This window comes from Hemitrygon akajei, chromosome 9, assembly GCF_048418815.1.
Source record: "Hemitrygon akajei chromosome 9, sHemAka1.3, whole genome shotgun sequence".
Classification (NCBI taxonomy): domain Eukaryota; kingdom Metazoa; phylum Chordata; class Chondrichthyes; order Myliobatiformes; family Dasyatidae; genus Hemitrygon; species Hemitrygon akajei.
Genome location: NC_133132.1, coordinates 52,565,286 through 52,578,405, shown reverse-complemented (window position 1 = coordinate 52,578,405; position 13,120 = coordinate 52,565,286). Strand labels below are relative to the sequence as shown.

At 38.1% G+C, this 13,120-nt stretch overlaps 1 protein-coding gene across 1 annotated transcript in view; it reads right to left on the bottom strand.

Annotated features, from left to right (window-relative positions):
• Positions 1 to 13,120, bottom strand: part of tmem87b (transmembrane protein 87B) — a 52,732-nt gene that overhangs the window by 21,138 nt on the left and 18,474 nt on the right. The window contains exons 4-10 of the mRNA XM_073055967.1: positions 10,039 to 10,179; positions 9,906 to 9,959; positions 6,418 to 6,486; positions 6,204 to 6,245; positions 5,545 to 5,644; positions 1,438 to 1,499; positions 630 to 813 (exon numbers count right to left, since the gene is read on the bottom strand). Coding sequence (XP_072912068.1) covers positions 630 to 813; positions 1,438 to 1,499; positions 5,545 to 5,644; positions 6,204 to 6,245; positions 6,418 to 6,486; positions 9,906 to 9,959; positions 10,039 to 10,179 — 652 coding nt within the window. The remainder of the gene's footprint in view (positions 1 to 629; positions 814 to 1,437; positions 1,500 to 5,544; positions 5,645 to 6,203; positions 6,246 to 6,417; positions 6,487 to 9,905; positions 9,960 to 10,038; positions 10,180 to 13,120) is intronic.

The window sequence follows — 13,120 nt, the reverse complement described above, 5'->3', positions numbered from 1 at the left end:
AATACAAATTCCATTTCAATGAAAGCAGCAAGGAATGAATGAATGTGGTAACCTTGATGAACCGTACCTATTGAATAACGTGCTCAGCGCTCATGTTCTGAGTGTAATACACATCTCATTTTAACAGAACTTGAATGGCATAGAATTTCATTAATGTAAGATGTGAATTAAACTGGAGTTTAGACACAGAAAACAATACTTGCAATTTTTCTTGCAAAATGGAAATGCCATCAGCATATTTAATTACATCTCAAAATTTTAGATGGACATATTCACTATTGATGAAACTGAGAATCAAAGAGCTCCAGAAAATCAGAAATTTTTGTAAAGATTAGTTTCTTTTATCCTCCTACAAACACTCATTGCTAAAAGCGAAACTTAGATAAACCTCTCCCGTTTAAGATGAAAAAACATACCTTGGTTTATGTCAATATAATTTTTCTGTTGAATATCAAGTAACAAAGATGCATTTGAGACTGTTCAGTTTGAATGTATCACATTTCAAGAACAGATTCAAACTGGATGATTATTTTATTTGTTTATGCTTTCAAGTTGTTAACATCTTCTCTTTAACACTTAATGACATCAAACCACTTTCATTTATGAAGCAGATCATGAACTAAACATACCAGATGTTCCACGAATATTTGTGTTCTGATATTCTGCATAGAATACAGCTTTTTCCAGCATTCCAAGAAAAATCACTCCAGCTATCCAGAACTGGATCCTCAACAAATCTTTCCAATAACACGCAGACCAGAAAAGCCAAAAGATTCCGTAAATTATGTATATGATGCACATTACCATATAAAACTGTGGGGGGAAATTAAAAATCAGAATAATTGACTAAGAACACAAGGCAAAAATTTAAACACAAACACCAAATTAAACATAACAAATATAGGGAAGAGCTTAGCAACCAAAGGAAGGGACTTATGTGAAAGCAAATACCATGCTTTCATTATTCGGAAAAAAATAGTGAAGGAGGAGATTGCATTTCTGACTCCTGTAAAAGTAAATCTATTGCATCAGCAAGTAAGAATTGGGTTTGCTTGGGATCAAGTGGCACTTAGTGAGGTAAAAGACACAAGGAAATAGATAGCCAATACCACAGTTTCATTGAGATAATGGCCTATAAACATTGAGAGGAATTCAATGTATGTGTGGAAAGCTTGGAGGTTGAGGTTTCTTAATGTTTCAGGCATCATAATTATGTTTGTCTACAATAACAGGCAGAAATGTTATTTTGTTCTTCAAGGATATCACAATGTCCAAACTGACATTCAGCAAAACAAGCCAAAATCCACATTTACTAAATAATCTTACAAAATGGCATTTTATGCAAGACATGATAATTACTTAATACACAAAAGAACCGGAAGCATGGAATGTCTGCACATGCAGTAATTACCAGCACAACAGATACTTCATACTTACAATCATCAATGGAAATTCAGTTGCCGAGATGAATCCATGAGAACTTTGCATCGATACCATTACTGCAAAGGATAATTCAATTATTGAACACTGAATATGTAAAATGATTTGAACCTCAAACTACAAAATTTAAGTCAAAGTAACTAACTAAATAGGATCATTTTGAGATCAGATATGTTGATAGGGAAAATACAGAAGGTGATCATTTAACTCATCACCCAGAATCCTGAGCAAATTTTACATCGAGATTTGTTAACATTTCAGTCATTGGCAATGATTAATAGAAGCTCAAAATGAGAATATGACCTGATTTTCTTTAAATGAGTAATAAATACTGGGTAGGGTAATGGATTGAACTATTACTGATAATCCAGTTCAAACCTTTGTATCTTGTACATGTCCCTCAGTTACCAAACAGTGCTTTGGGTTAATATTTCATTCCAAAAAAAACCAAACAACCCAGGAAAATTAGCCAAAAATCAAGCTTCAAATTGCAAGGGAAAGGTAAGGGAGAGGACAAACAATCTAATTGCTTTGATTTTTGGCTTTTTTTCCCCAATCAACTATGGCTTTCACTCAACTATAGTTATCAGAATCCTCAACCACAGCTGTTTGACTTTTCACTTTTCAGCATTCACCCAATCTCCTACAGACCAGAAGGGCTGTATTCACCTTGACATCATCATCCACAAACTCTAGCATGACAAGTCGATAGCATCACCAGGTAAGATCATTTTGAAGGGATAATTATCTCCAGAATGTTCCGTTTTATCTCCACAGACCTCGACACTGCTTCACATAACACCTTCCAATGCAACAGCAGACATGCAATATCTCCAGTACTTAACTTTGATGAAATGCCATTGCCTTGTTTCATGATGCATATCTACTCTTACTTTGACTTCATATTTAATTCCCCCAGTCTTTAGCAGGTGATTTCTTTTTATTTCCTTGACAATAACTTTTAATCCTTCAGCCAGATTGGTTCTAAAGTTACAAACACACAATAAGCTTAATAAAGAGGCAAAACTTTTTGGTAGCTAGGCACAAGGTACAAAATTTGGTTCATAGTTTAATGTATTGGAAATGTAAGTGGCTTTTGCTATTCAATAAAAAGAGAAACCATGAAACGTAATTTTTTAAAAATTAGTTTGTTTGGCAAGCTGTTAAAAAGGCATGATTTAATTCTTGATAGTTGCCCCAAAGACTGAGAATGGCTTTAAGAGGTTAAAAAAAATTATAAAAGGAGAAAAGGTAGTTCTGGGGGCAAGAATTAATGACAAGCACATATACAATATATAGATTATTATAATCTATAATAATTATTAACTAATTATTAACTATAATAATCATTAACTTATTACAACAGGTAAGAGTTTAAGAAAAAGTTTGTCAATCCTTTGCAGTTTCCTGGTTTTCTGTATTAATTGCTCAAAATGTGGTCTGATCTTCACCCAAGTCACAATAATAGACAAAAACAATCTGCCCTAACTAATAACACAGACAATTATACTTCTCATGTCTTTATTGAACACATTGTTTAAGCATTCATGGGACAGGCTGGAAAAAGTAGGTGAACCCTTGTATTTAATTACTGGTAGAATCTCCGATAGCAGCAATAACCTTCTCTGAACGTTTCCTGTAGTTGCTGATCAGACCTAGTGAAGAGGAATTTTAGATCATTCCTCCAAACAAAACTGTTTCAGTTCATCAACATTTCTGGGATACCTTGCATGAACAGCCTTCTTCAGGTCATGCCACAGTATCTCAATTGAGTTAAGGTCTGGATCTGACTTGACTATTCCAAAACACAAATTTTCTCTTTAGACCATTCTGTTGTTGATTTACTCATGTTTTGGATCATTGTCTTGTTGCACCATCCAACTTCTATTAAGCTTCTGGTGACTATCACTACCCTGACATTCTCCTGTAAAATGTCTTGATACAATTTTGAATTCATTGCTCCCTCAACAATTGCTAGCTGTCCACCAGGCCATGAGGCAGCAAAGCAGTGGCAAACCATGATGCTCCTTCCGCAATGCTTCACAGTTGGGAGGAGATTTTGGTGTTGGTGTGCAATGTCCTTTTCCCTCAAAACACAGTAGTGTACATTTCTGCCAAAAAGGTTCCCCTTGGTCTCATCTGTCCACAGCACATTGCCCCAGAAGCGTTCTGGAACATCCAGGTAGTCTTCTGCAAACTTAAGATGTACAGAAATGTTTTCTTTTTGGAGAGCAGTGGTTTCTTCCATGGTGTCCTTCTATGAAGATGATTCTTGTTCAGGGTTTTTCTTATAGTGGACACAATCTTCTTCTTTCTTTTTTGAGAAGAACAGGTTCCATCAATAATCTGACAGTGCGTCTTTTTTAATTAAATATACAGGGCAGGGCACCTCTGGAACCCACACCTCCAATTTGATCTCATTGATTGGAACACCCAAGGCTTTTGTAGAAGGCATTACCCCAGAGGTTCATATTTTTTTGGACCTAGACTGTTATTGTTTAAATGGTGTACTCAGTATTGACGATAAATAGTACAATTCTTGTGATAACAGTTTAGGCTGATTATGTTTCTCTATTATTGTGACTTAGATGAAGATCAGACCACATTTTGAGTAACTAATGCAGAAAACCAGATATTTGCAAAAGGTTCAAAAACTTTTTCTTTACTGGAGGGGCTCTGAAAACCTGTGCCAACCAACTGGTGGAGGGTTCAAAGACACCTTCAATCTCTCACTGCTACAGTCAGAGGTTCCCATCTGCTTCAAAAAAGCTGACAAGTGCCTATGAAGAGCAGGGAGACCTGTCTCAACAACTATCACACAGTGGCACTCATCTCCTGTGATGAAATTCTTTGAGGGGTTGGTCATGGCTAGAATCAACACCAGTCTAAGGACCTGGACCTGCTGCGATATGCCTATCTCCACAATGGGACTATAGCAGATGCAATCTCACTGGCTCTTCACTCTGCCTTTGATAACCTGGATAATAGTACTAATTACATCAAGGCTGCTATTTATTGATTACAGCTCAGCATTCAATTCCAATCAACAAGCTACAAAACCTGGCCTCTGTACACCACTCAACAACTGGATCCTTGCCTTCCCCACCAGGAGATCAAAGTGTGCACATTACAAATAGCATCTCCTCCTCCCTGACAATCACAGGCACACCTCAAGATGCATGCTTAGCTCACTGCTCTCATCTCTATGCCCACAAATCTGTAGCTAGGCACAGCTCAAATGCAATCTATAAATTTGCCGATGACACAGCTATTGTTGGCAATTTCAGATGGGAACGAGGGGGTGTACACGAGAGATAGATCAGCTGGTGTCGCAACAACAGCCTTGCACTCAATATCAGTAAAATCAAGGGATTAATTGTGGACTTCAGGGAGGGGAGGTAGAGAGAACACACATTAGTCCTCAGAGGAATCAGAAATGGAAAAGGTGAGCAGTTTCAAGTTCCTGGAGTCAACGTCTGAGAATCTACTTGGGGCCCAACATATTGAAGTAATTACAAGGGCAACATGGCAGTGGCAGTATTCATTGGGAGTTTGAGAATTGCAATGTTATCAAAGACACTTGCAGATTTATACAGATTTAGTGTGGAGAGTATTCCAACTCGTTACATCATCATTTGGTATGGAGGGGCCACTGCACAGGATTGGGAAAGTTGAAAAGTCTGCCAGCTCCATCATGGACAACAGCCTTTCCAGCATCGAGGGCACCTTCAAAAGGAGATGCCTCAGTAAGGCAGCAGCCATCATTAAGGACCTCCATCACCCAGGATGTGCCCTCTTCTCATTGCTACCAGCAAGGAGCTGGCACAGGAGCCTGAAAGCACTACAGTATTTCTGGAACAGCTTTTTTCCTTCTGCCATCAGATTTCTGAATGGACAATGAACCCACGAACACTACCTCTGTTTTTTCCTCTTTTTGCATGACTTATTTAATTTCATTTTTATACATATTATTGTAAATTATAGTTTTATGTACTACAACATACTGCTGCTACAAAATAACATTGCGACATATGCTATTGATATTAAAACTGATAGGCTATAAAATCCAATTCTTTTAATAAATAAAACAGGTTTGGAATTCACCTGTTAAATTCCAGTTACTTTTAATTCTTTCATTGAGAGGTCTGATGGAAAGGATAAATAGATAAGGACCGTCCCGCCAGGTCTGCGCCACAATATCATACTACGGAACAAAAAAAAAAATGCTTAATAGTTATCTGTTAGTAGAACTAGTTTTTCAGTAAACATTTCCAAATACAACTTGAAATACATTGAGATCAGTTTATTCATCTTTGCCATACCAATGGACCATTGGCTAGCTGTCAGAAAATCCATAGGTTCTGTTGAAATTTTATCTAAAATTATCTTGTGACGAAGTGCAAGTAGATGTTGAGAAAGAATAGAAGACAGCTTCAAGACTCCGAATAAATGACTATCAAGTTTCACCAAGAATTCCTTACACGCAGATGCCCCAGTGAAAACCTTAAGGGTAAATACTATATAGTAACTGTAGGGTTCGACAATTTCATCATGAAGTACAAAAAAAAATGTACAATTTGTTTGAAGTCAAAAATCAAGGGAAAAATTTCAGTTCAATCCAGATTGTATCAAGACATCTATTACTTCTGGTTGTTTCTACTGTTACTACTAATTTCTAGCTTATGCAATACATTGTTATTGTAGGCGCAAATTTGGTCATTACCCATTAAAATTTGAAAAGACTAACAGCAATAGTTCTCTACCTTTTTTGTTGTAACATCTCTTTTCCATAAGGAACGAATAGCCTAGAGAAAAAAATATTTGTTTAAATTGAAATAAACTAATTTCAACTGATCAGTTAAGATAGAATTATGCACATAGTAGATCAGTAACTACAATCACTGAACAAATTGTTAACACATTAAAATCAGGAGACAATAGTCTATAACAACACAACAATTAGAAAAGATGCAATACCTTACTGCCTTCAGATAAATGAAGACTCGCAGTGCCCTTGACATCAGTGTTGGTGTTTACCTCTGCATTCTTGAAATAAAATATCAATGTTATATCTGGTTAGCTTGAAATACAGATTGTGATCAACTGATACAAGTAGATGTTGGATGAAAGGTGCTTAATGGATTTATTTTTCAAGACTAGAGCAGCAGAACAAAATAAAAAACTGTAACCAGTATAATTGACTTATTTTGTCAATTGGTATATGGAACAAAAAAAAACTTCCTTTTAGAATTATGCAAACATCAAGAGGATAAATTCATAAAAGAAACTTATTTATAATAAACATTTGAGAGAAACAAGTTATTTTAGATCTGGTAATGTATGATAAGTAAGCACTAACTATTATTTTAGTTTGCCAGTCTCTGATGACCACCTCACTCATTGCTTTTTATTCCGATTTAAGACCGTTTCATGTTGAACTAAACCTTGTTTCTTTTCGTTATGACATTTCTTTAGAGACACCGAGTACATGAGTAAAGTGGCCAGAGATTTGCAAACTGCTGTTAAAGTTATGACAATAAACAATAGCTCATTTGCAAGAACTGCTCCCAAGGACTGGAAGGCAACAGATTATTAAACTGTTTGGGGGGGGGGGGGGCAGGGAAGGAAAACCATAGACCAGATTATCTAACTGCAGTCAAAGGGGACATGGGAATTCAGCACTTAGTGGTTAGATGATTTAGAAAATAATAGTATGGGTTAACCTGCTGTGGATTTGTGAAAGGGGAACCTTGTTTGACTATTCTGTTTTATTAGTTATTGTGGTTACAACTGGCAGAATAGATATGAGTCAAGCCAATTGATGTGATCCATTTGAATTTTCAGTAGGGTTTCAGTGAAGTAGCACAGCAGGAACTAATAAAACAATCCAATAACTAAAGAGTAAGCAGTAGGAAATTCAGCTCACTGGGCTTGCATTTGCCATTTTGTAAGATCAAGCCTCATAGTTTGGCTCAGTGTCACCTTTCTGCCTCATATAATTTCATTACCTTAAAATTCAAAAATCAACTTCTCTTGAATATACGCAACAAGCAAGCCTCATGGCCCTCGGGTACAGCATTCCAAAGATTACCTACCATCTTGGTCATTTCTTCCCCTGAATAACTAACTCCTTACTTTTATCCTGTACTCCCTGGTCTAGATACCTTAGCCAGCAGAAAGATAAACCCTGCATTTACATGTTAAGCCCTGCAAGAAAAAGTGTTTCAGTATCAATTTTTAGTTTCTTTAAAAAAAGTGTCCTCTCTTATGAAAAAGAGAGAGCAGTCCAAATGAAGGGTCTTGACCCAAAACTTTGACTGCCCACTTCCTTACGTAGATGGTACCTGACTTAACAGGTTCTTCCAGTGCTGTGTTAGAGTAAGAGTTGGAACAATACACCACTGTTACAGGCCCTTCAGCTCAAGGAGTACTTGCCAAACATGATGCCTACTTAGCTGGTTACAATTTTCTGTATTTGTACAATCTCTAAGCCCTACCCCTCCATATTGTTTAATCTGCCTCAACCACCTCTAGCAGCTTGCTCCTCCTACTGAATGAAAATGTTGTCCCACATGCTCCTTTAAAATTTTACCCCTCTCATTTTAAACCTATCAGAGTGTTTTAGGCTCCCCTACTGTGGAAGAAAAAAAACCATCTTATTTATGCCTCATCATTTTAAACATTTCTATAAGTTCACTTCTCATCCTCCTAATTTCCAAGGACTAAAGCCTGGCTAATTTCTCCCTATAACTCAGGCTCTCTAGTCCTGGCAATATTGTCATAAACACTTCCTGTACTCTTACCTGTTTAAGCACATCTTCCCTATAAACAGGGTAAACTGTACACAGTATTCCAAACACATTACCAATGACTGATGCAACTGTGACAATGTCCTAATACCTTGATTGATAAAGGTCAGTATACTAGACACCTTTTTTATCACCATCTACCCGTGACACTGCTTTCAATGAACTATACAATTTATTCCCAAGTATCCCTATTCCAATACACTACCATGTGCCTTACTATTCATTCCTATACTGGTTTGATTTTGCAAAAAAAAACACATCACTTCAGACCTATCTTCATTGAACTCCATTTGCCACTCCTCAACATATACCCAACTAATCAAAATGCCCCTCCCTGTAATCTACATAACATTCTTCATGATCAATAAAACTTGTTTGTGTCTTCCATAGTGATCAATCTTGTGCTTCACATTGAAGTCTTTCAGATAAATACAAATAAGTGTCAAAAAGGGTCAAAACCACCGACCCTTCTGGGATACCACTCGTTTTTGGCCTCCATTCAGTGAAAAAAAACCTTAAACCACCACCCTCTGCTTCCTACCTCTAAGCCAATTTTAAACCCACCTATCTGGCTCCTTCTGGATTCTATGGCATCTCACCTTCCAGGTGAGCCTACCATGCAGGACCTAACTGAAGTCCAAATAGACAGACAGACATACTTTATTGACCCCGAGGGAAATTTGGGTTTCGTTACAGTCGCACCAAGAATAGTGTAGAAATACAGCAATATAAAATCATAAATAATTAAATAATATGATGCCAAGTGAAATTAAGTCCAGGACCAGCCTATTGGCTCAGAGTGTCTGACACTCCAAGGGAGGAGTTGTAAAGTTTGATGGCAACATTCACTGCCTTTTTTAGTTACTTCTTCAAAGCCTTAAAGGGTCATCAAGCATGACTTCCCATGGACAAAGCCACGCTGACTCTTCCTAATCAGACTGTCTCTAACGCGATACTGATAGATCCTATCCTTCAGAACTCCATTCAGTAACTCGCCTGCAAATCCCTGACTTGTTCCTGTTCCAGATTCTACCATCTGCAGTCTCAAGTGTCTCTGGAGCAAACCAAATCTGTGTACTATTTATAGGACTCAGAGACAGCAGCCTCTTTTGATACCAATTCACTTTATGAGTTTTAGATAGTTTGATTGTTTTATAAAAGCTGGATAATAAACAGAATACCAAGGATAAGCAGGGAGATGAGGTTTAAGACACTGCTTGCCTCAGGCACCATGGGTGCAGTGCTCATTATTTATCTCCCCGTGGCCCCCCCCCCAGGCAATTTGTTTTTGTCACAAAGTGACATTTGCAAGGAATATTGAAACAGACAAAATAAATAAGACTTAGACTGAAGACACACAGTTCAACATAAACTATGATAAGATTCAAGTTATGCAAATAAATGTAAATATAGATTGAAAAATTAGATGCTGAGGTGGAAGAAAAGATTTCTGGTAAATATCTTCTGGATTTTTGCACTTAACTGAATAGATGCCAATGTCAGTAATTGAAGGCAATATACTGATGTAACAGTAACAGACAATAGTCTGTTAACTCAAAATTATTCAAAAATCCAAAACATGACATATTTTTAGTACTTGAGTTAGTTGAAAACAATTGGAAATATTTGGTTAACAAAATAAGTTCTATTTGTTACCTCAATTGCATTTGGTGTCTGTACCACAACAGGTTTTGGAAGACTTTTGCTCATCTGAAAGAGAAGGGTAAAATGCTGACTGATGGACATAACACAATGTACATTAATTTTAATATTTCTTCAAAATACTTACATTAAACTTAGGGAAGACTTGAATTTTTTCATTGCAAACAATGCTATCAGATTTGTATTCAATATATTGCCCACTGCTTAATCGGGGAGGCTGAAGGCTGTTGGTATCACCATTACCGGAAAATCTTGTGTCATATATATCCTGATAAAAGAAAGTACAGTTAAGCTATCAGTCTGGTTATAATATGAGCACTTTACATGACACACAACTTCTATTGATCTGCTTAAATTGTTTAAGAAATAATATGAAGACCAGAAGCAACTGTACAGCTGACCGTTGAACAGTACAGAACTGGCTATTTAGCCTACGATGTTGTGCCAAACCACACAAACCTATGCCATGATCAATCTAACCCTTCCATCCTAACTTTCCATTTTCCTTATATCTGTTTGCATATCCAAGAGTTTTTTTAAATGTTCCTATTGTATCAGCCTCCTTCACCACTCCCAGCAGTGCATTCCAGGCACATTTCACTTTTTTTTTAAAAAAAACCTACTTCTGACATCTCCTCTAAACTTTCCTACACTCATTTAAAGTCAAAAGCAACACTTATTAGCAAATTACACGTGTTATCATCTGCTAACTTGAGATTCATTGTCTTGTGAGCATTTACAGAAAAAAATACAATACTGCTTAGAAAACAAAGACTGACAAACAACCACTGGGCAGAACAAGTCAAATTGTGCAAAAACTGAGAACACGAGTTGTCAAGTATGTGAAAGCGAGTCTACAGGTTGTAGAATCAGTTCAGAGTTGTGGTGATTGAAGGTCATGCTAGTTCAGGAGCCTGATGGTGTCGGGCAATAACTATACCTGAACCTCATGGTGTGGGACCCATGGCTTCTCCTGTCTGATGGTAGTAGCAAGTAGTGAGCACTGCCTGCATGGTGCAGATACTTTATGATAGATTCTGATTTCTTGTGGCAGCACTATGTAAATGTGCTCAATGGTGGGAAGGGCTTTGCCCGAGTTCAACTGGGGTGTATCCACCACTTTCTGCAGACTTCTCTGTTCCTGGACATTAGTGTTTCCATATAGGGTGATATGCAACCAGTTTAAGACACAGAAGTTCAACATTTTTGGTGATATGCCAAATCTATACAAATTTCTAAGAAAGCAGAGGTGCAGTTGTACCTTTTTTATGATAGCATTTACATGCAGGTCCCAGAATACACGTGATAATACCAGAAATTTAAAGCTGCTGACCCTTGTCCACCCCGATGGACTAATCAGGACTGGCTCATGGACTGTTGGAATCTTCCTCTTGTCAGTCAGCTACTTAGTTTTGCTGATGTTGAGTGATAAGTTTTGTTATGGTGCCACTCAACCAGATTTTCAAGCTCCCTCCTATGTGTCGATTCGTCACCACCTTTCATTCGCCCAACATTAATGGCCTCAAACTTCAATATGGCATTGGAGCTATACTTAGCCACGCATAGGTATTAATATGATTTTACCTAATTTATGCACACAGGTATAAAGTGATGAAAGCAGGGGGCTAAGTACACAGCCTTGTGGAGCACCTGTGCTTGACGATGATGTGAAGATTTTGCCAATCTGTATGAACTGGGGTTTGCAAGTGAGAAAATTAGGAATCCAGATGCACAAGTAAGTGTTGAGGCTGAGGTCTTGGAGCTTAGTAATGAATTGAAGGAATGATAGTTGAACACTATGATGAGCATCCAAATGCATACATCTTCACTGTCCATGTGTTCCAAAGCTGACTGAATGGCCAATGAACTGGCACCTGTTGTGACAGTAAGCAGACTGGAGTAGATCACTCAGGTAGGAGTTAAGGCATTATGCATGGGGTTGAGTGGGATCTGGGATCAGCCATGATGGAATGGCAGAGCAGACTCGATGGGCTGAATGGCCTAATTCTGCTCTATGTCTTATGATCTGCTTTATGACCAACCTCTGGAAGTACTTCATCACAGTGGACGTGTTACTGAATGATAGTCATTGAGACAGGTTAGCATGTCCTTCTTATGCATCAGTATGATTGAAGCAGGTGGTACCTCAGATTGTCAAAGCGAAAGGTTGAAAATGTCCATAAATACTCTCGCCAGTTGATTAACACACGTATACCAGCTGGGTCAGTTGTTTTCTGTGGATTTAATCTCCTGAGGGATGTTTGTATGTCAGCCTCAGAGACTGAAAGCACAGGGTTGTCAGGGGCTGTGGGGATTTGTGAAGACGCCTCCACGTTCTGTTGCACAGTGATCACAAAAGGCATAAGCTCATCTGGGATCGAAACCTTGTTACTTATATTGCTTGGCTTTGCAGGAGCTGTTGAGCATCCATATGGGATTCGAGTTTAATCCAGAACTGATAGTTTTAATGTGAGATGGCTTTCCAGAGATCATATCTGACCTCTGTACTTTCGTGAATTACCAGTCCGGAACACTACCAATCCAGCCAATGATCTTAAGGGGATACACTTGCTCATGAGTATCTTTATAAAGTATGCAAGAGCCATTACATATCCATTCGGGTCCACTGATAAACGCTTGAACATTATCCAGTCCAACTTGAAGCTGACTCACAGCTGCTCCTCTGCCTCCCATGACCACCTCACCTTTGGTTCTTTGCTCTTCAGTCTCTGCCTAGATGCAGGAAGGAGGAAGACAGCCAGATGGTCAGATTTCCCAAAATGCATCGAGGTATGAAGTGATCTTTGATGGTAGCACCTATCACAACAGTGGTTAAGTGTATTGGGCCTTCGGTGCTGCAGGTGATGTGCTGTTGGTAGTTGGACAGGTTTTCAAGCCAGACTGACTGAGGACCCCTGCAAGGATGCAAATAGTGCCAGGGTACGTAGTTTCTTTTTCTTTAAAACCATATCACTCTATATCAAGTGCTTGCTTGACATCCGCCTTTGGTGGTATATAAACTGCAATTAACGTCACAGTAACATCAGTCGGCACTTTATCATTAGACATTTCCAGGTTGAGAGAACACGAGTTAGACAAGACTCCTAAGTTAAAACACCATGATGAGTTTCATGAAGCAGATGACGCCACCTCTGCTCTTTCCTGATGGCCACCAGCTAATGGATTTTGAAGCCCTTGGGGCTGGGGCA